Source organism: Callorhinus ursinus, unplaced genomic scaffold (genome assembly GCF_003265705.2).
Source record: "Callorhinus ursinus isolate GAN/ISIS: 27379988/994484 unplaced genomic scaffold, GSC_fseal_2.0 scaffold12, whole genome shotgun sequence".
Taxonomy (NCBI): Eukaryota; Metazoa; Chordata; class Mammalia; order Carnivora; family Otariidae; genus Callorhinus; species Callorhinus ursinus.
The window spans coordinates 50,645,048-50,668,423 of record NW_027397074.1 but is presented as its reverse complement, the minus strand read 5'-3'; the positions used below and the strand labels follow the sequence as shown (position 1 = coordinate 50,668,423).

The 23,376-nt window shown below is 42.4% G+C and overlaps 1 protein-coding gene across 3 annotated transcripts in view; it reads left to right on the top strand.

The window, feature by feature from the left end:
- The first annotated feature begins 7,154 nt into the window (after nucleotides 1–7,154).
- The window catches only part of AOAH (acyloxyacyl hydrolase), a 168,364-nt gene continuing 152,142 nt past the window's right edge, over nucleotides 7,155–23,376 (top strand). For 2 of the 3 annotated variants that reach the window (XM_025873145.2, XM_073899076.1), the window contains exon 1: nucleotides 7,155–7,713. In XM_025873145.2, the coding sequence (XP_025728930.1) occupies nucleotides 7,587–7,713 (127 nt within the window). In that variant the 5' untranslated portion in view covers nucleotides 7,155–7,586. The remainder of the gene's footprint in view (nucleotides 7,714–23,376) is intronic. The other variant, XM_025873144.2, reaches the window with a different exon arrangement.

Here is a 23,376-nt window from a genome sequence, read left to right as displayed (position 1 = left end):
AAAATAAAAAAGAAATTGATGGGAGAGTGACTTTTAAAAGCATTATTTAGGCTGTGGGATGAGGAGAAAACTGCAGCGCAATTCAGACTGACCCTCCAGGTGTCTGTCAGTCCCTGCGGCAGGGCGCCCAGGCCCACCGCCCTCGCTTCACTTTGCTCCTCTGTGGTCTCCATTTACGTCAGCCATCTTCCTCCCACCCCAGATCACGGCAAGTAGTAATTTGTAAAGGGGGTTCAGGCATCTCCAAGAGGCAGAGAGGACCTGCTATCATGTGCTTCCTTCTCTGGGAGGCGAGTGTGATCAGCGGAGCCCTTCCTCACGGCTCCTCCGAGCTGCTCATTCCGCACTAAGCAAGACAACGCCTTCCCTCCCTCTGCTTCCCTTTCCCACTCGTCTTGCTGGGCTCAGGTCCATGGTCGCCTGGGAAATCAACTTTACCACCTTATTACAAAAACTGAAAAACCAGGAGGAAATTGCATGACTCTAGATTTTACCCACTGACAGCATGACTCTCTCACTTCTTGTTTTCTCTCTACCCAGTCTTAGGACCGCCACTCAAATCATCCTTGGATGCTCGGTCCTTTCCTGAACTGACTCAGAAGCATTTGCACTAGGGTTTAGTTCTGAACCCCAAATATACTGCCTGCCTTTCATGTTTCTTCCTTTCACATAACGCTCCTGAGAACATTTTTTAAAGATATCCTCATCGGCTCCACTGTTCTGCTATAATAGTAAAATATTTTCTCTTTTTGCTCACTCCTTTTTTCCCCCATGAACATTGATTGAGTACCTGCCTTGAGTCAGGTGCATGTTTTTTGGGGACAATGCTAAATAACGTGCTATCTAGGAACCACCCGCTGGTGGGGGAGTCAGATGCCTACCCTTGTGGCCATGCCACAGAAGCAAGGTCTAGGGGAGGCTTGCCCATAGTGTCCTGGGAGCACTGAGGACAGAGCAAACACTTGTACTTGGCAAGGGACAGGGAAGGCTTCTGGAAAGGTGGCCTTGAAGGAAAAGGAGGAGTTGTCCTGAAAGATAAGGAGGAGAACATTCTAGGCAGAGTGAAATCTCATGCAAAGGCACTGAGGCATAAACAGCTGGGCATGTCTGGGGACATCACTGGTAATTTGGTGTCACCAGAACATAGGCCACTTAGCAAAGTGTCTAGACACTTGGCTGGGGAGATAACAGATATCAGCCCTATGAACCTTCTGAGGAATTCATCCTTCCATTTGGTGGGTCTGGGGAGTTTTGAGCAGTTATAAGCAACAGGGTAATATGATCTATTGTGTTTTGACTGAGATTACTACTTTTCTTAAACCCTAATTTTATACTGAATTGAGCTCCCCATTATCTTTCTCTTTTTCCTGAAGGCCCAGATTATCTCAACATAACATCATTCAGGGATATATTTATTCTGCTTCTTTATTTCCCCAAATCTATGTTCATCCCCACCCCTTCTTCCTCCCTCCACCCTCCCAATGGAAACACTGGCAGGAGTTTGGAGACATTGCTTGACACACTGATCTGTGCCAAGCACTAGTGAAGCAATCCCCCTTCACTCTTTCACTGACTCCTGATGCAATGACTTAGCGAGTCAGCGAGAGACCTTCAGTCTCGATGCAGGAGCTCTGAAGAAGCCTGCCAGAGACAGACTGGTCTGAGTTTGCTGTGTGCATCTGGGGCCCATGCCACGAAATAGTATCCCCTCAGGCTGAGCCAAGTTCACAGGGTTGCCATTTCTTTAGGGCTACTTAATCTTCCAGAACATTTGACCATGAGCCCTCTGGTCAACCCCATAATCTAAGGGCCTTCTGCAAGTAAAGTGTCCTGTATGTCCTATACCATGAAACTTGAAGCTGCTTTTAGCATTTTGTTTACATTTCATTTGCACCTTACTGCATTTTCCTTGGGATCCCTTCCAGAAAGTATTTCCAGAAGAGATTTAGTCCATGTTTTTGTTTTTGTTTCTTTATGTAGTGGCGAACTCCCAGTACAGTGGGAGCCCGTCTTACTCATGATGGTCCCCCGACCACAGGTTGGCCCATCTCGTCTCAGCCTCAGCTGTGATTTTCATGAGGATTTTTGCCAGCTCATTTTTCCGTGAGCTCTCTAGGACAAGAGCTGGAGCGGAAAGTGCCTTTGGGGAGCATCGGTCTGCCCAGCATTCAAAGAAAACCCCACGGAGAAGAACAGGCCAGGCCAGTATGCCAGCTCATTTTATCTTCCAAAAACTCACACAGCCTAATCAAACATATTCAATTCAGAAAGAAAAAAATGTTTATATGCATTTATGTGTAATATACATGGTGGGCAAGTGCCTCCAATTCAATTTCTCCTTCTTTTTGGAACCCTGGTTTTTAGCTGAGCACATTGCCACCAGAATAAAGATGACCTGCTGCAGCTTCCCTTGCAGTTAGGAGTGGTTTTATGACTCTATTTCCCAGCATCCCTTGTAGCCAGGTATGGCTTTTGCTTATGTGAGATGTAAGCAAAGTGTTGGGGGAGGTTTGGGAAGAAACACCTTTATAAGGGAAGGTGTGAGTTCCACTGGCCTTCTTCTTTCTTCTACTATTGGAAGGTAGACGCAATAGCTGGAGTGCTAGCAGCCATTTTAGACTTTTGCTGATCTTGAGGATAAAAATCAGTTCTAGGATAGTGGGACAGAAAATAAGGAGGGGCGCCTGGGTGGCTCGGTCAGTTGAGCGTCTGCCTTCAGCTCGGGTCATGATCCCAGGGTCCTGGGATCGAGCCCCGCGTCGGGCTCCCTGCTCGGTGGGGAGCCTGCTTCTCCCTCTCCCGCTCCCCCTGCTTGTGCGCTCTCTCTCTCTCTCTCTCTCTCTCTCTCTCTCTCTGTCAAATAACTAAATAAAAATCTTTAAAAAAATAAGAAAATGAGGGGCTTAAGTCCCTGAAGACATCATGGGATGGCCAAAATCCCCCTGAACTGCCTAACCTCAAGACTTCTTCTATCTAAAAATGAATGAAAGAATGAATGGATGAACTTCAAGCTTATTTTGATGATGTTTATTTGATTTTATTCTCTGTGCATTCAAACTTTACACTTTGGAGATGTAGGTCAAAGTGACTGACGACTACCTCCTCCCCAGTCTATAGCACATGAGAGTCCAAAGCCCTCCCCAAGATACTTGTGAATTCCTGAGCTTGTCTCTTGGTCCTTCTGCCTCTGCACTTTCTTCTGCCTGTGCCTTCATGGCTCTACCTTGCTCTGATCCAAACAGGAAAGTTGTTCTCATTGATTTCCACAAAAGTCCATTCAGGATCTGGGCAAAGTATCATTTCACACATGGCATAGTAAACAACTTGCAAATCTACATCAGACCTTTCTGTTAACTCAGTCTTTTGCCACCCCACTTTCCAGCACTTCCCTCTTGGTTTTCTAGCTAGAAAGATGCTAGTGTCTCATCTGTCCCATTTCCCCCTTCACTCTCATTTCTCTGTTCCTACCCTCTTCCTTCCAGATTATGTCCAAATTCTTCCGCCTTGCTTATGAAAAGTAGTTCACTAACCACAGCTCCTTTTTCTGAACTTTTATCAGGTGCCCAGCAGACAAAACAAGTAGTATCTAATAGAATGCACCCTCCTTAGAAGGCTGTGGTTATAAATGGCATACCCCTGCCAGATACATATCTCTAAAAATCTCAAGAACCTGGAAGTGTGTGAATGAGTGGGTGGGGTTTGTGGGGAGTGTTAGAGTACACATCCTGTTGTGTGTCTAGGTTGCTTTGCACCGTTGCTGGGCCACCCACTGCTAGAGGATCGTCGGTTTATCTCCTGGTGCATGGCTCTTCCTGCTGGAAGCTACCAGTATACATCTGGGAGAGGCGTTACTGGTCTCCACACTCTCACCCAGTGCCCACTGTGTGCTTACTACTCACATTACATCACAAGTCTCCCCACTCCAACCAGGACCTGCGGCTGGCCACGCCCCTGGGGCTTTCTGAATTCCAACTTTGCCCCTACTTACGTGCATTACTAAAATGGAAATCCCTTTAAATACCCTGAGAAAATGTACAAAGCATGTTAAAATCCCAATATTACTTGAGAAGGATAGTGTTAATTGATCGTGAACTTTAAATTTCTCCAACATTTAGTGGTAGGTTTTCTCACTCTCATCGTCTCTTTAATCCTAGGAATTTTTCTGTAATATTGGCATCATATGACCCATTTTACAGTGACAGCAACTAATCCCAGAGAGGTGGACCCACTTGTCCAAAGGCACCCAGCTAGGAAATCGTGAAGCCACGATGAAAATGTAGGTCCCCCCCTCCTAAATTCATAACTCTTTTAATTAGCAGATGGGCAGCCTTGTTGTGGATTAATTTACTATTTCCCTAGCACAGAACAGAAAGAGGATGGGCTAAAGCTAGAATAAATAAGCTCTGACTGGGGAGGAGCGGGTCAGCAAAGCATCTGGGGTGGGTGGGTCTGAACTGAGCACCACCGCAGAGAATCCTGGGAAGCCAAAAGCCAAGAGAGGGACCCTTGGTGTCAGGAAGAGGAGAAAGTCAAAGGAAAGGTATGCTTTTGTGACAGCACCAGCTTTTACAGTATCTCCTGCCATCTAGGTCATTTTTTTTTCCCTGATTAAAGGACTTGCTGTGAACGAGATGGTGGAGGCCAATGCAGGTCAAAAAATAATCAGGAGGCATATTCAGACAGAACAAACCAGAACCACAGGTGTAGCATTTGGGAATTATAAACCCTCAGCCTTCTGCTACAGGGACTGTGGTTTGAAACTCCCCAAGTAAAGTAACAAAATGCTGCAAGGAAGAAATCTCATTCCCCAAAGCAGATATTGAGAAAACCCGAATTGGAGCATCTGATAGCAGGAGTCCCCTAGGGACATTGTCCAGGGTCCAGCTCGTTAGTATAAGCCACGGGCAGATCCAGGGCCCTTCAGCAAGTTGTGCAGAGATCCCAGGTCTTGTGCTCTCAATGCTCAATGGACAAAGGTAGCCCTGCGGGGGGACATGAAAGCAGCCAGTCTGAGGGACACCTTGAGGAACCCCCCACTTGGTGACAGAAAGGTTTTGTTGGGGGAGTCTGCACATGCATTTACTTTAGCATTAGTTAGCAAAAATCACTTCCTGATTTCTGTTTTCCTCTTTTGACCCTGCCCAGTAAGAACTTGACCTTCAAGCAAGAAAATTACTCTGTGGAAAACCTACCATGTGTCAGGTATGACTATGACATACCCACACAGCTGAGGAATCTCATCGCTGGAAATGGTAAGGGACTTGCTTGGTGCTGCTCAGCTAAGCCAGGAGTTCCCAGTTTGGCCAGGCCACAAGCCTGAGCACCTCAGGTTGCCCCAGGGCTCACTGTTCCTGGGTGGGGTTCAGCTTTGTAGGCAGAACTGCCTGTGTCACACACACATTGACCAAGGCTGAAAACTTGCAGTCAGCGTTAGGCTGAGAAATTCCTCTCACCCCGAGAAGCCTGCTTACAGCTTGCTCACAGCTATAAATCTAGACCAAAAGAACCTCAGGAAGCCCAGAGCCTGTGCCAAGTTCTCTTCTGGAAGCTGCCTGAAGATTCCTCACCGACCTATGGGTTAGCAAACGAGACTGTGTCTTCCTGGAGTGCTGCCTAGCACACAGAAAGCATTCAATAGAGGCTGCCTCCTCCAATCCATGCCATTTCCCCACACCTTGGCCTGCACCTAGTGCGGGTGTCTTATCCTTCTCTCCAAGGCTGGCCTGGGGTGCAGATTTCATCACACTCCTGCTGGAATAATAACCAAAGATTTGATTTACTAAGCACTCTCTTCTTGCCAGATACATGGCTTTATAGCTTGGTTACATCATCTATTTTAGTCCTTCCAGCACCCTGTAGGACAAATATTATTATCCCCATGTAAATGAGGAAACTGAAGCATTTAAAGCTTATATGACTACTATAATATATTACTCAGAAGTAAACAATACGTGTGATATTTGAACATAGGTCTTTTTTGTCTTTGCAGTATGAGCTCTTAATCATTCCATTTATCCTGCTTCTCCAGGAAGTCTCTGGAACTTCTCTAGGTCCTGCCCCCTGTGGTGGTCCTGGTGACCTCCAGAGCTTTCCTTGATCACAGGGTCAGGGACCTTGAGGACCAGCCTCAAAGGAAGTCAAAGGCCCATGGTGACCAAGGTCATCCATGGTGTCTGTTGGTCCAACCTGTCCCGGGACATAAGCAGGGTAACACTCCGGCATGTGACACCTCTGCTGCAGATTCAGAGATCTGACAAATTGGCATTTATTAAACTAATGCCTACAAAGAAATCTTCAAACCATAAAAACTGGTATTTCTTACATCCTGGAAAGAATACAACTCTAAAATTCTGCCTGCTATTTTCAATGCCATTCCTTGAGTAAAAGCAGGAGGAGGGGGAGAAGGAGAGCTCTCTACCAAGTCTGATAGCTTTCACAATATTTCAGGAATTTTATAGTAAGCTTTCCTCAGAGCCTCAACAAGGACAGTAAAAATTGCAGGATCTCCCAGGCTTATCTAGATTGTGGTACTTTGGCCTCACCCCCTTATCTTGTCTGAGAATGGCATATGACTTTGCTGTATCCTGTTTCAGAACAAAGCACTTAGGTTATATGTCCTTTCTCTATCTATGATCTGGTTCAGTTCGCCCCAAACCCCCAGAAAAACAGCATTCTGTTCTCATCTTCAAAACAGAAAGTCAGTCTCTTAAAAAATGAACAAATCATCTACAGGTGGGGAATATAAACATGTTTTGAAATTCTGGAGGAAAGAGATGCATCATACACAGCCAAGTAAATATGAACAGGTTAATTCCAGCACATCCTTCTTCTCATTAGATTTAAAATCCAGCCGTGCTGACTGCCCATTACTGTCTCTATTCCTTATTTCCTGCACACCAGACTGAAGGCCGTGAGAAAACTTGACCCCAGGGAAAAAGAACTACCTGACCAGAATATTCTTTAGCAACAGAATAAGGAGCTCAATCTTACCATACAAAATTATTTAGAGCAAAACTAGGTAACTTCTGAATAGAGCAAATTATAATTTCTATAATGTGTAGACGCTGCTAGTCACATTGCTACAGGTTGTGCGTTTGTGGGTTTTTTTTTTCTTCAGTTTTAGTTTTGTTTCGTTTTGTAAGAGCGAAAGGGGAAGGGCCTCCTAACCACCCCACAGGAGGACTCCAGCAAGCCTCGAGGTTCCCCCGGCTTCTGACTGACTTCAGCTGGCGAGCACAGAAGGGCACGTTGTTGCTGCTGCTGCCACCTGGGTTTGTCTTTCGCTGCAGTTTTTAACTCAAAAAACCTGCCTCCTAGGGACTCCTCGAAGCTCTTTCCGGGCGCAGGCGTCTGGCGCTCTCGCGCTCTCTCTCAGGGTTCTGCAAGAGGAAGGAGTGGGTCTGTGAGTGTTTGTATGTTTTTCTAGTCCCTTCACACGTATGAAAAGTGTGTATATGTGAGAGTGTGGGGAGTGTGTGTGGGGAGGGTCAAAGAACAGAAGAGAAGCTTCCGTGGCCCTGGCTTCAGCGTCCCTCGGTGGGCAACCTCTGTAGCCAGGCTGGTCCCTCCTGGTGCACGGGTCTGAGATGAAGTCCCTCTGGAATATCCTTTTGGCGACAACCCTGTGCTTACTCCTGCCCCTTCACATGTCGGCCTCTCCAGCCTCTGACGACCAGCCCAGCACCAGATACTCCAATGGCCACACCTGTGTAGGTAGGTAAGCGTTTTGTATATTTTTCAGGCGGACATAACAATCGGGTCAAATACTTTGCTTGGGTAATAAATCACCTATTTAATGACGTCAATAGCTATGAATTCCAAGTCGGGTGCCAGTAACCTCACCAACACAGAAAACCTTTGAGCCTGAGAGTGAGCATTCACACGACGGCACATAAGTACTCTACACAATTACTCGTTTGAATTAGTTGTAAAAGCCCCTCACCTTGTTGGTGATTGGAACTTTTTTTCTCTTGGATAGGCAAGCCTTGTAAGAGTCTGAATTCTTATCCCTTTCAGAAGGACAGTGGGCACCATCGCACAGTAGAAAGATGGCCTTTGACCTCAGACAGCATCATTTCTGCCATTTTCTATTGCTCAAGGTGGTCCTGATCTCTCCACTCAGACTCAGTGGTAGGGGACATCGTTCCCTCCTTTTCGTGGGGAGTGTCGAGGAATTTGTGGCCCTCCTCATTAGCCATGGGGGTTCATTTGGTTTCTTATGCAAATATTCCATGGCCCCAAGAGCTCAGGGAGTCTGTTGCTGGTTAGGTTTGATGATGGCTTAGCACCCATTTCCCTAGGTCACAACTTCCGCTAACTCTGCCTCGAGCTGTGGACCTGTCCTCACGGTAAGAGGAAAGGCGAGTGCAGGACAAGGCCAGCATGTGATCAACATTGACTCGGCACTGATTGTGCTGAGCCAGGGGCTGCAGGTGGTTCCAGCTGGGGTCTCACTGTTTGGATTGGTTCCTTGGAGAAACAGACTCAGAAATTTGTGCACAGGGGAGTTTATCGAGGTGTGCTCTTGGGGAAAACACCATGAGGAGGGTGAAGCAGCAGGAGTAGATAGGAGGAAAATATGGGCTATGCTATAGCCTGCCTGCCTCTCTCTCTCTCTCTCTCTCTCTCTCTCTCTCTCTCTCTCTCTCTCTCTCTCTCTATCCCACAGAGAATTCTGGAGCCAGAATGGCTCTTCAAAGTGGTCTGAGGTGGGTCTAGACCCTGGAACTGCCACACTCAACAGTCACTGGATATGAACTGACCCCAGTGGGGAGCTCCCTTGGGTGGGGGCTATGTCTGCAGAGGCATTTGGTGTGAGCCCTTAACACCAACAGTCCCAGCAACAGGGGGAGGGAGTATCTCCTAAAAGGGAATCTGGGGGTGCTCTGGTTTACAGGTCCAAATGTGGGGCATGTCTTAGGAAGCAGTGAGGGAAGCCCGTTCATAGCTGGTAGTAAGAGGAAGAGCGCCGTGGAGGAGGCAGGAGAAGAGAAGGGATGCTGGCTGGGCTTCTGCTCCTTTCTGATGAAAAGCAAGACTATATGACTTCAAATCCACTGGCACAAAGGCACTTTCCTCCGTGTCCACTCCCCACATGGTCACCGAATGGCCACCACATGTCAGGGCCTGCACTCTGAGCTAGAGATACAAAGGTGAATAACAAAATTTCTAAAATGCCTCTGTCCTCAGGAATTGACTGTCCAGTTTAGGGGGGAAAACGAGAATCTCATTACAGTTCTGATTACAGTCCTTTAAAGTGAAAGACAAACTGCGTGCTTAGCACACGCAGTAACACCCCACTTCCCAGGAACCCTATAAACCACAATGTCCATGGGAGAGCCAGCAGAAAGCCAAGAAGCACAGAGCAAAGGCCGGTCATTTCAAAGCAAACAACTGCTGACTGTAAGAGCCTCATCATATTCATAAAGTGAGCCAGAGGAAGGTGAAAGTATAAGCTGGGTGAAAAGGAAGAGGAGTGGGGTAAGGTGTTAGAAGTTTAGCAGTGTTTCTACCCGAGTGCTGCCAAAGAAGGAAGCTGCAAGGGTCTCAAAGATCCCACTGCCATTACCTCCCTCTTGAAAGGCGCTGGGCAACAAAAATCTCCTTGAGAAAAGTGGGTCAGCCGGTTGGATTTCTGATCATCCCATGGAGCGGTAGGGAATTGTCTTTGTTAGGCGTCAGTGATCTTCCTAATCACCATTCCAAAATGAAGTTTTACCTTGTTCATAAAAGTATACACTGGCCATGATTTATAAAATCATAATAAAATAAAATATAGTCACCTTCTCAACACATGGAAGTAGCTCTGCTTCCCCATTTTTCATGGAGTTCAATTGAATTAATTGGGTTCCATCCATATTGACGAAGATGCACCTTTAACGATCGTATTTGCTTCTGACTCATGAAAATTTTTGGTCTGGTCTGCAGCCATTCTTGCAGCTTCCCGGCATTTCTCCATGCTGCCCTCCATCTTTTCTCTGAGTTGCATCTGGGCTAATTGGAGTGGTGCATGGGGAAAGGAAGGGTTCTTCAGCCATAACAATTACATTTGTAAGTTAGTAACTATGAGACTGCTAACATTTATTGAGCACATATTGTATAATTAACAGTCTTTTTATTTATATGAACTACCTCACTTAATCATTAAAATGACCTTATGGGATATATATCATCATTATTCCCACTTGGCAGGAGAAACAATTGAGACTTAGAGAAATAAGCAACTTGGCCAATTTTACACAGCCGGTTAAAATTTGCCTTAGATTTCACTGTAAGTGTGATTACGTTTGTTTGTTTTTTTTTCTTTAAGTGATTAGGTTGGGGCAATATAGTTCTTCCCCACATTTTTTTAAATAAAATTTTATTTCCTAGGATTGTTGAGATATAATTCACATACTATAAAGTTTACCCCTTTATTTTTTTATGTTTATTTTTTATTTTTTTAAATTTTATTATGTTATGTTAGTCACCATACAATACATCATTAGTTTTTGATGTAGTGATCCACGGTTCATTGTTTTCATATAGCACCCAGTGCTCCATGCAGTATGTGCCCTCCTTAATACCCATCACCGGGCTAACCCATGCCCCCACCCCCCTCCCCTCTAGAACCCTCAGCTTGTTTCTCAGAGTCCATAGTCTGTCATGGTTCGTCTCTCCCTATGATTCCCCCCCCCTTCATTTTCCCTTCCTTCTCCTAACATCCTCCATGCTCTTCCTTATGTTCCACAAATAAGTGAAACCATATGATAATTGACTTTTTCTGCTTGACTTATTTCCCTTAGCATAATCTCCTCCAGTCCCATCCATGTTGATGTAAAAGTTGGGTATTCATCCTTTCTGATGGCTAATAGTCCATTGTATATATGGACCACATCTTCTTTATCCATTCGTCTGTTGAAGGGCATCTCGGCTCTTTCCACAGTTTGGCTATTGCAGATATTGTTGCTATGAACATTGGGGTGCATATGGCCCTTCTTTTCACTACATCTGTGTCTTTGGGGTAAATACTCCTTTAAAGTATAATGTTTATTAAGTATATTCATAAGCTGTGTACTGATCATCAATATTTACTTCAAACACTTTTATCAGGCTGAAAAGAAACCCAATATTTATTAGCAGTCACTCCCCATCTCTTTTCTTTAGCCCCTTAAGGGGGTCTCAATGAACATTTCATATAAATGGAATGATATGATACATGGTCTTTTGTTATAGGCTTCTTTGACTTAGCATAATGTTTTCAAGGTTCATCCAGGCTGTAGCATATACCAACTTCATTTCTTCTTATGAATGAATAACAGTTCATTGGATATGCCCCACATGGTTTATCTAGTCATTGTTGATGGACATGGGGCTTATTTGCAGTTCTTAGCGATTCTGAATAATTCTGCAGCAAATATCCATATACGAGGTTTTTGTGTGGACATTTGTTTTCTTTTCTCTTGGGTATATACCCAGGAGTGGAATTTCCAGGTCATATGGTAACTCTATGTTTAACATTTAGAGGACCTGCCAGACTGTTTTCTAGAGCTGCTGCACTGTTTTACATCTCCACGCTCAGTGCATGAGGGTACAATTTCCCCCACAACCTCACCGATCCCTTGTTATTACCCAGGTTTCTTATTATAGTCCCCCTAGTGGATATGGACGGATACCTCATTCTAGTTTTGATGTGAATTTCCCAAAATGATAATGATGTTGAACATCTTTCTGCATGCTTATTGACCATTTACATATCTTCTTTGACAAAATGTCTAAGTCATTTGCCCTTTTATTTTTAAGATTTTATTTATTTAGAGAGCATCAGGGGGGAGGGGCAAAGGGAGAGGGAGAGAGAGAATCTCTAGTGGACTCGACACTGAGTGTGGAGCTGGAGCCTGACTCAGGGCTCGATCCCAAGACCCTGAGATCATGACCTGAGCGGAAATCAAAAGTCAAACGCCTAACTGAATGAGCCACCCAGGCACCCCTCATTTGCCCATTTTTAAATTGGGTTACTGTCTTTTTATTATTGAATTGTAAAAGTTCTTTATATAATCTAGATATATATCCCTTATCAAATATACGATTTGTAAATATTTTCTCCCATTCTGAAGGGATTTCTTCCCTTTCTTGATGGTATCCTTGGAAGTGCACAAAGTTTTACATCTTGATGAAGTCCAATTTATCTATTTTTTCTCTTTGTTGTGTGTTTTGTGTCATATCTAAATCCCATATTTAAAAAAAATTGTTTTAACTATTGTCTTCCTATTGTCATGTGCCCATCCCCTTACCTTGTTTCCCAGACATTGGGTTTTGGTAACTCCGAGTATAACTCTTGGGTTGTAAGTAACAGGAAATAACTTGAGTTGAACTAGGGTAAGCAAAAAGAAAAAGGAAGACATTTTCTTATGAGAATCCCAAGAATGAATTTTAGAACCAAAAGGCAGAAAAACAGAACTGAATCCAAAAAAGTTGGGCTGCCAGGGCCCCAGGGAGTTCTCTCTGGCCTTTTGGTACTGCCTCCACCTCTGACCCTACAGACCAGCTGGTTTTCTTGCTCTAGGCCCTTTGGCCGATTATGGGCTCCCGCAGTCCAGAGTTTGCCTGCAATCGTTCAGCACACACAGAGATGGACTCTCCTTCTCGTTGTTAATCCAAGAATCTGGGTCAAATCTTTAGACCACTGAGTAAGGGGCAGGTGGCAGTGAGGAGAGCTTACTGCACACATGTGTTTGTCAAAGAAGACACCTCTCACGGAAGTGGGGATTGCTGTGAGGGGAGAGATACTCTAAGAGAAACCACCACAGAAGTTACTGAGTGAGTGAGCCAACATCCCTGTGTAAACACCTTCAGCTTCAGACCCAAAAGGAGTCCTCGTAGTAGGGACAAACAGGCAGACCTGGAGGGCATGGTCTTAAACAGATTCCAAAATCCAGCTGTGCAAAGCCCCAGTGGCCCCTCTCCTGATTTACCATAATTTGTTTGCATGGAACTGTACATCCCATTTATCACTAAGCAAACGCTGATTCCACCGTCCTTGAACAAGCAGTCAATAATAAGCCACGTTCATTTCTGCAAAACATCGTTTTCTTTACATGGGTGATTTAGGGGCAAAGTAATCTTTATGTTCCTAATCATTGACATTTTAAATTAATTCATTGAGTTTTGAGGGGATTTATTTACTTTTTTATTTATTTAAAGCACCATGTGGTGCTCAGGAAGCCTTCTAAAAGGTTAAAAAAAAAAAACAAAAAACACCACCTTTCTCCCGCCCCATTCATGTTTGGTTAAATTTACAACAGGGCTTCAGAGCCCGTTAAACCCCCTATCCCCACCCCCAGCCCTGGCGTCCCACACGGAGCGGTCAGAGATGACTTTACAGTTTGAATGATAAAGAGAGAGTGGCGAGTGGCAAGATGACCGTGTCACTGACAAAAATAGGAAAGATTTAGACAGAGCTGGCAGAGAAGCTTAAAAATTTACGATCACAATTCTAAAGCCAGAAATTTCATTTTCTTTTTTTCTCTGTAACTGAACACTTGTTCCTAAGCCACCACTGCTGCTGATAGCAGAAAACACTTCATCTTAGCCCTTCTGTGGTTAAATTTATCCACCCCCCTTCAGGGTTCTCTTCTTTCCTCTCTGAGGCTTGGTCTCAGTTCTGCGGAAGGGCTTATGTACCCCTCTGCCATTTAAGTTCTCGGCCTCTGAGGGTGCGCCTGTGTCCCCAGCCCCCAGAGCTCCCAAGCGGGGTGTCACGGCTGGCGTAGCTCCGGGGCTTATCTCAGCAATGCAATCTCCGCGGCCACTCGCAGAGGACCCGGGCCTCACGTCCACCTTCCCAGGTCCGGCAGACCGAACTGCGCTAGAGGGTCACCCCCTGGTTCCCAGCTCAGCCCCCTGCACTCTGTCCCCCACTTTTCACACCTTCTCCTCTCCTCAATTCCCCTACTTTTATTTTTAAATTATCATAGAATTTAACCCCAACCTTGGCACAATGGTAGGTTTCTGATCATCTCAACTTTCACTACATCCACATTTGCCTTTTTTTCCTGGATTGTTCTGGGCTCACAACTCTGAAGAGAAAGACCCCAAAGACACTCCAGAGAGAGAGAACCACTACTTTGGGGAAAGGTCACAAGGTGAACAAAACCAAAAGAACTCAAGTTACCAGTATGCTTTTCTTCAGGAAGAATATGAATACATTCAGGGAGGAGGATGAAACTAGAACATAGATCAAATGTACTATGGGAAAGAGGAAAGAAAAGAATGTTACAAAGCATTAAACAGTAAAATCCCTGTGAAGTTATGATGCTTCCATCTGTCTATTTATACAGCGATTTATATAGCTCTGACCTATGTAAATGAACCACACATGCCAATCAAAAGACAAGATGATCAAATAGATAAACAAGGCAAGATCTAACTATATTGTCTCCTAGAGACACACTTTAGATTCAAAGACAAGTGGGTTTAATGTAAGATAGTTGGAATAAATAAATTCAGACAAAATATACTTTAAGATATGAAATATTCCTGGGGTACCTGGGTGGCTCACTCAGTTGGGTGTCCAACTTTTGATTTCAGCTCAGGTCATGATCTCAGGGTCATGGGATCAAGCCCCACATCGGGCTCCATACTGAGTGTGGAGCCTGCTTGGGATTCTCTTTCTCTCTCCTTCCGTCCCTCCCCTGCTCACACTCTCTCTCTCTTAAAAAAAAAAAAATAATAATAATCCTAAGACAAAAAAGTATCTTCCGTAATGATAAAGAACTTAATGTATCAAGAAAGAAGTGACAATTGTAAATGTACATACACTTAATAACAGAGCCCCAAAACACAAAAATTTAAAAATTTAATTAAAATTTTCAAAAGAAAAATAGTTCAACAATACAGTTGAAAATGTCAATGCTCCTCCCTCTGTAACTGATAGAACAAGGGGACAAAAAGTAAGGATATAGAAGGTCTGAACAACACTAACAACTAACTTGACCCAACTAACATCTATAGAACACTCCATTCATCTACAGCAAAGTACACGTTATTTTTTAACTATACATGGCACATTGTCCACTATAGACCATATACTTGACAATAAGACAAGTATCAATCCATTTTTAAAATCTGAAATCATACATTTTTCCAGTTAAATTAGAAATCAACAATAGGAAGAAATCTGGGGGCAAAAAGCAATGTGTGCAAGTAAGACAACACACTTCTTTTTAAAAAAAATAGATAAAAGAGGAAATCATAGGGAAATTAGAAAATAGTTTGGCTTAAATGAAAATGAAAATACAACATATCAGATTTTATGGAATGTAGCTAAATTAGTGCTTAGAGGAAAATTTAAAACTTCAAACACTTATGCTACAAGAAAAATCCAAAATTGGCAAAAATCCTTGACAAAATATTAACACACTGAATCCAGCAACATATAAAATGAATTATACACCATGGCCAAGTGGGATTTATCCAGTTATTTTAACATCTGAAAATCAATTAATGGAATATAGTGAATTAGTAGAGCTATAACTACATTAGCATCCCAAAAGAAAGAGAAACATGATTTGACAAAATCTATCACCCATCCATGTCAAAAACAATAAATAATGAAATAAAAAGGAGCTTTCTTAACCTGATAAAGGATATCTATGAGAACCCTACTGCAAGCTTCATATTTAATGATGGAAGACTGAATGCTTTCCTCCAAAGATCAGGAACATAGGAAGGATGTCCACTCTCACTACTTTCAATTTTTATTGAAAATTCTATTCAGTTTAATAAAGAAATAAAAATAATAGAAGCCAGCAAATTGGAAAGGAATAAGTAAAACTGCTTTTATAAGTAAAACTGTCTTTATTTTCAGACAGCATGATCCTGAAGAGAAAATCCTGAGGTATCTACAATAAAATGATTATAATGAGTAGGAAAGTTTAATAAGATTGCAGGATTCAAGATTAATATAAAAACCAATTATATTTGTTTATATTAGCAATAAATTTTCAAGAATTGAAATTAAGGAAACAGTTCCATTCACAATATAATAAAAAAAATACCTAGGAATAAATTTAACAAAAGGAATGCAGTTACTCTATACTGAAAACTAGAAACCATTGCTGAGAGAAATGAAAGCATGCTTTACAGAAATGGAGAGAAGCATCATGCTAATGGATTGGAAGACTCAGTGGAGTTAAGATAACAGTGCTCCCCAAATTGACCTATGAACTAAACACAATTCCAATCAAAATCCTAACATCTTTTTTTGGTAAGAATTGGTAAACTGATCCTAAAATTTAATGGAAATACAAAGAAACTAGAATAGTCAAAGATTCTGAAAACCACTATTGGAGAAGTGACATCTGATTGCCTATTTCAAATCACACACAATTATTAACTCAAAATAGATCATAGGTCTCAAGGTAAGAGCTAAAGCTATGAAACTTCTAGAAGAATAGAAGAAAATCTTTGTGACTTTGGATTCAAAGATTCTTAAATATGACATCAAAAGGGCTATACAAAAAGAAAAAATTTAAAAATTGCCTCTTATTAAATTTAAACATTTTTGCTTTCCAGGAAATGTCATTAGAAAGTGAAAGTAATATTGGGAGAAAATATGCACAAATCATATAGATTTCAATATAGCAATGATTATTTTAATTAATGTTATTGACAATGTTCACTTTCAAGATCCCATATTTGGATATATTCAGTGTAACACTTAGAAGCATATAGATTTCAAGGTTCAACTGATCTGGATTAGAATCTCTTAGCCAGTTAGCATTGGAATCACCGCTTGTTTAAAAGGCCTTAGATATGTTGTTTAACTTCTCTGAGCCTCATATTTCTCATCCGTAAAATGGGAAGTAATAATCTCAGGAGGAGGAGGATTAAATGAGACACCGTTTGCAAAAACACTCAGCAGAGAGCTGAAATGAAGGTATTCTAGAAAATGTCATTTCACATTTTCCTAGAGCTTAGTAAGGTAAAGGGCAACTATTAAAAAGTTTATTCAATGAGAAATTATTTGATAAAACACAATTTATTGTTTTTTTCTAATTATAAAGGAGTATGTGCCTTTCATAGAGATTTTAGAAAATACTGAAGAAGATTTTTAACGAATAGAACAACTGTGGGGTGCATGGGTGACTCAGTTGGTTAACATCTGACTTGGGCTCAGGTCATGATCTCAGGGTCCTGGGACTCAGCCCTGTGTTGAGCCCTAATGGGGCTCTGTGCTCAGCAGGGAGTCTACTTATCCCTCTGTCCCTCCCCCTTCTCATGCTCTCTCTCTCGCGCGCGCGCGCAAATAAATAAAATCTTTAAAAAAAAAAAAGGAATAAAATCAACTGTAAACCCAAAACCCAGATGAACACTATTGATATTTTGCTATATTTGCTTTCAAAATTGTCTAGGTATGTATTTATGGGGTTTGGATCTTGTTTTATTGTTTTGTTTGATTTCTAAATCTGGATGGCTAAGAAGACAATCTAAAATAGAACACTTTTTTTTTTCAACAAAACATTTGTAAGAACTTTGGTAGTAGTAAGTCTTTGCCAGCAGGTGGAAATTTTTCAAGTTAATAAGTAGGTTTATACATAAAAACTGTTGGGCATAGTCAAAGATCATCTATTATTTCTATCTATCCAACTGTCATCTATCTACCTATCTATCCCTCCACGCATCAGCAGTCTATCCTTCTTTCTATTCATCCATCCGTCCATCCTCCTACCCACCCACTCACCCATTCATCCGTTTTTAGATAGAAGATACTATCTGTAAGTATCTATTTTAGAATTCAAATATAGACGTGAAAGGAAAAATGAAGCCATACATTTTCTGAAAGATAATCTGATTAGTTAATGGCTTTAATGATAAGGTCTGACTTTGCTATTTTGGATTATACAGAGGATATTTCTCATAACCTGATGAACTAAATCTGCAGCTCCAACTTTAACAAAAATATATGTGAAGTATGCATTAAGAGAAAAGATTTTACTTAAAATATTATATAGGCAAAATTGTATTGAAAAGAACTATATTTCAACATCCCAATCCTTTCTGAGTATATTAAGTTCTAACAGGGTCTCTCTAGGTGAATTGTAATAGGTCTAATTAAAAGAGGAGTCTTAGTAAAACTTTTTTTTCTTATTTTAATATACTTCCCAGAAATTGAGAAAGACTCCATTGATTAGATAACAAATGTTTTTGCAAGTCAGGTGGTTTCTAGTTCTTTGCTTTCAACACAATTGAAGGGGCACTTAATGGAGTTGTCAGGTAATGGACCATTTAGAATAATTTTCAATGATAGATCACCTTAAGATTTTTGACATTTAACTCAGAAGGAGTAAAAGAATTGAGTGACATCGCTCTATCAAAAGTCCTTGCATTTCCATTTACTTAAGTAAACATGTTTTCTCAGCACCTACCTCTTTAAAAATGAAAAATAGGAACAGACATGATACTGAGCCTTGCCTGTTTACATGAATAAGTATTATTCTTCAACAGATGTAAGTACTAATCAAAAAGGCCAGTCATTCATTAAGAAGTGCAATTCCAATAAAATTTTACTTTTATTATTTAGGAATTCTTCATCAAATTGGCAATACATATTGCTTAGAAAAGTTAATTTTACTAATAATGACAACTCTATCCAGAAGAATTTTTTAATACTTAGAGTTATATTCACAGGAAATTAAAATTTTCATTTAAATTTTATTCATATTTTTAGTGTTAAGTATAACAGTGCAATCAATAAAATACTTTCAACCATAAAAATATATTACATTGGGATAAAACTCTATAGTGGGAAAAAATTCAAGGAAGTAGACTTTTATTGAAATATGAATTCAAGGAGAGGGATTATCAATATAAATTTCTCACTGTGAAAGAAGAGTTTGAGCTTATATTTTTTTCGGTGGATGAGAGTAGGTATAAATCACTATAGTATTTAGATTCCTTTGGATGCATAGAGATTAATGTATGATTTCTACTCTAATATTTACAGTCTACCTAGAATTATACTCTTTGCAACTATTTAAATTGATACCCATTAATAATACATTAACATCCATTAAATGTGGAAGGGGTACATAGATTTTCAAATTTCCTTTACAGGGTACAAAGCAAAATATTTGAAACCATTGGTGTATACTCTAGACTCTAGAGCATTTGGAGCCCGTGCACTGTGGTCTGCCCTTCAGGGGTCCTCAAGATGGGGTCTCTTCCTAACTCTCTCACTCTGTCTTTCCCACAGACCCTGGGGCCTTGGCCAACTCTTCTCTTTCTTCTCAAATCCAAGTTTTTAAAAATGCTACGCCTCTCTTCTCAAAGGCCTTTCCTGCATTTTTCTGTTGAAAAATGATCCCCCCATTCTCTAACACTCAACCTCCCCAGGGAACTGTCACCGGTTACTCAAGGTAGAGTTCGTTTCTTCCTCTTCTGTGCTTCCAAAGCATTAACAGATCCCTGTATCATAGCACTTACAGGCTGCCAGGATTAGACTGTTTTTCTAGTCATCAGGCTTCCCTCCTGGTTTGTGACTTCACTTACTCATGTCTGTATCCTAACCTCTGAGCACATAGCAGGTGCTCATAAGTATGCATTGAATTAATAACAGGATGGGATGGCTCCTGTGTCTGTACTCTCATTTCTTTATTGTTAGCTCTTTATATATTTCTAAATTAGCCAAGCCAACCAACCTGCATCTCTCAGCACAGTTTGCTTATTTCTTCTCACCACCATTGCTTGCACTCTGCTCAGCCTTGAATGTGCTCAGCCTCTCACCAGGAAATTGCCCTCTCTCATTGCCAGTGTTCTTGTGAAAGTTGGAAGTTTGGAACTCACTGAGCATTTTCTCATAAAGACAGTGTTCTAGGTGATGGTCGGGTTAGGCCACAGAGCCTAATCTGCCCAAATGAAGTGAAAATACTAGCTATCAGCAATAAAAGCAAATTCAGCCATAGAAAAGTAAAAACGCTATTGATACCACAATATGTTTTTCAAAGACAAGTTTCTGAGTTTCTATTTTAAAAAGAGTCATGGAGAATATGTCTTCGCCCTATGGTCTCAGCAGTTGGAATAGAAACTGACAGTAGGCATTTGTTAAATGCCGACTCTGCTAGACAGTATGTGCATTTTTATGTGTTGGATCACTTAAGCCTCACAACAATTTTGCCGGGTGTGTCAGAGAGCCTGTGCTGAGTTACAAACCACTCCATACTTCTACAACAGTCATTCATCAGCTTACAATTCTGTGGGCTGGCAATTTGGGGCTGGGCACAGTTGGGAGGGTCCTCCCGCTGGTATCTCCTGAGCTCACTCCTGCTGCTGTATTCAGCTGGGAGACGGTGGAATGCCGGGGGCTGGGTGATCTAGAATAGCCTCATTCACAAATCTACTCGTTGGCAGGCTGTTGGCTGGGCACCTTGATTTCCCTTCACATGGCCTCTCCAGCAGGCTGGCTCAAGCTCACAGCTTTAAGTTCTAAGAGGGCAAAAGTGGAAGCTGCAAGGCTTCTTGAGTTCTGGGTTCAGACCTGACATGCTGTCATTTCCTCCCCAAGTGCACAGGTTACAAAGCCACATTCATTCGGAAGACTGGGAAGTAGGTCACCCCTCTTCACAGGAAGAAGTGCAAAACAGTCGTGGCCATGTTTAGTGTGCCATGCAAGTGGGCATTATTATTCTGTTTGATGAGTGCCAAAATCTGGGTTCAGAGAGATTAACGGTCCTACCAAATACGTCAGCTCGTAAGTCATAGAAGCAGGAAGTGAGGCCAGGTCTGTCTGACCCCCACATTCTTCTACTCTCTCCTGGAGTATAGCTTCTCCCTTCTCTCCCCTCCCTTGCATCCTTTTTTCTTCTCCCACCCACCTCTTCCTCCCTGGGGTGTGTGCTCCCATCTTTGGCTTCGTAACTAATAGCTTAGGGAAACAAGACTGAGAGTAGGATAATTGTAAGTGATCACTTTCATACATTTCTATTTTCCTTTCTTTTCACCAATATGAGAAATAATGTAAACATGTAAAGCCATGTCCTCTGCTCCCACCCAAGCAGGGAAATCTGAGGAGAACAGAATTGAGGGGCACTGTGGAGGCAGGTGGGACGTACTAAGTCACCCGGGTCCAACAGGGATTCAGGGACCCAGGTGTGGCGTGGCTCCCAGACCTGTGCTCTGCCCCTCCCTGGGCCCAAACCAGGAACAAAGGAGTCAGTTTCGATTCTCACTTGTCCTCATACTTCTTTCCTTCACACATCACTTCATTAATAAATTGTATCGGGTGAACCTCCACAATAGATCCCAAATCTGTTTTTCTCTGTCCCCCCGCCCCGCCACTCAGTTATTCTCTGCAATCCACCATCATCCCTCTCCAGAAACAAAATAGCCTCCTACTTCCTCTCTCTGCTCCCACCCTTGTCCCCTAAGGGCCTCCCTCCCCATGACAGCCAGCATGGTAACTTAAAGACGTAGATCAGATAGCAGTAGCTCCTTCCAACAAAACCCAGTCATGGCTCCCCATCACTCTCTGGAAAAATCCCTGGCCCTTTTGCAATCTACAAATCCCTCAAACCTGGCCTCTTCCTTCCCCCCCACCTCATCTTTCACCACTGGGTTCTGGTGCCAGGCTTTCCGAGTTTTATGCCATGAAGTAGGTGTCAGCAGCCCCCACCTCTTAGAAAACTTGCCCCAGCTCCTCATGATCCTTTCCATTATATTATTTTTCGTGTGTATCCTACAGAGAAGCCTCCTTTATTGGCTCTAGCTAAGGTTTGTAACACCCCCACCCTCATTACCCTCTGCTACTTCACTCTTCCTTTTCTTCATAGCACCTGAATTATTTATAATTCTGTGTTTGTTTACTTGTTTACGATCCCTTTTCTCTAATAGAGTATAATCTCTAAGAGGGCAGGAACTCTATCAGTTTGTTTTCAACATGTGCTCAGAGCCCAGAACAGTGCCTCCATCTAGAAGGAACTCAGTACATATCCTGTTCCAGTCCCAGCTCTCCTGCTTCCTAGCTATATAGTTGGCAAGGTAACTAAACTCTCTGAGTCCGTTTCTGGTCCGTAAAATGAGATCAATAATTCCTACATCTAGGAGTTGTTGTGAAGTTTGAATGAGATGATAATGTATGCAAAACACTTTGAAAACTGTAGGGCAGGGGCGCCTGGGTGGCTCAGTTGGTTAAGCGTCTGCCTTCAACTCAGGTCATGATCCCGGAGTCCTGGGATCAAAGCCCCACGTCAGCTCCCTGCTCCATGGAGAGTCTGCTTCTCCCTTTGCCTCTCACCCAACTCATGTGCTCTCTCTCTCTCTCTCTTAAATAAATAAAATCTTAAAAAAAAAAAAAAGAAAAGAAAACTGTAGGGCACACTCTAGCCATGTGATGAATTATTAATGCCCCCACTTAGGGTCATAAAGGAAGTATTGTCATGTTGACCCTGGCTCTGAGGAGTGCCAAGTGCTTTCCAGGCTTTTCCATGAAGTGTGGGCTTCAGACAAATGAGAAATCTTTTCGCCTGCTCTCTGCCATGGCTGCATTTCCAGCCAGCACAGATATGATTATAATTAGACTTGCAAGAGTCCTGTTTCATTTCAAAAGGATTCTGGGTATAGTCTGCAGCCTACCTGAGGTATGCATCCAGAAGCAGATCCCTGTGGCAGGTGTTTTTATTTGGACCCATTCACGTCTTTTCCTACAATATCAGGTGCGTCTGTTTTGATTACACTCACTAGTCTCAGATGCCATGTGAGAAGAGATTTGCCATATGTGAGGTTTCAGATGGTGACCACTGAGCAAAATGCACAGCTCTCACTGGCTCTCATTACTTCTTAAATGAACAGTAGCTTGGGCAAACTCACTTTAGCAGAGCCAGGCCTTTCATTAGCAGCCAAAGAATGGCCTGTAATGGAAGGAATTACTCTGTTGATGCATCTATCCCAGGGAAAACATTCTTTAGCTTGTCAAGCCTATGGAACCTCTTATTAGAAACTATAGCAAAGTCAATTTCTCCAACCTTGCCAACTGAAGGATTCAGAACACACCTCACTGCAGACCCTAAATTAACAATCCAGCTGGAAGGGGAGTCGAGCCTGCTGGAAATGGGCTGGGATGTCCAAGTGGGCAGGACTCAAATCAAAGCGGAGTCCAACCTAGGCGTTCACATATTTCAAACCCCATTACCCACTTTTCTGCAGAGCCCTTTTGATCATAACTCTTCACCAGGCAGAGTAAGGGTAATGGCAAGATCCACCCAATCTTCAGAGACAGTTGATTTTTTTTTTTTTTTGGCTCCTTTTTATCTAATGATTTCCAATTTTAGCAAGCAGTGCTAAGGAGCCACCAAAGTCTTAAGAGTCCTTGATGGGATTCCTCTGCATAAAAGAAAAACCCAT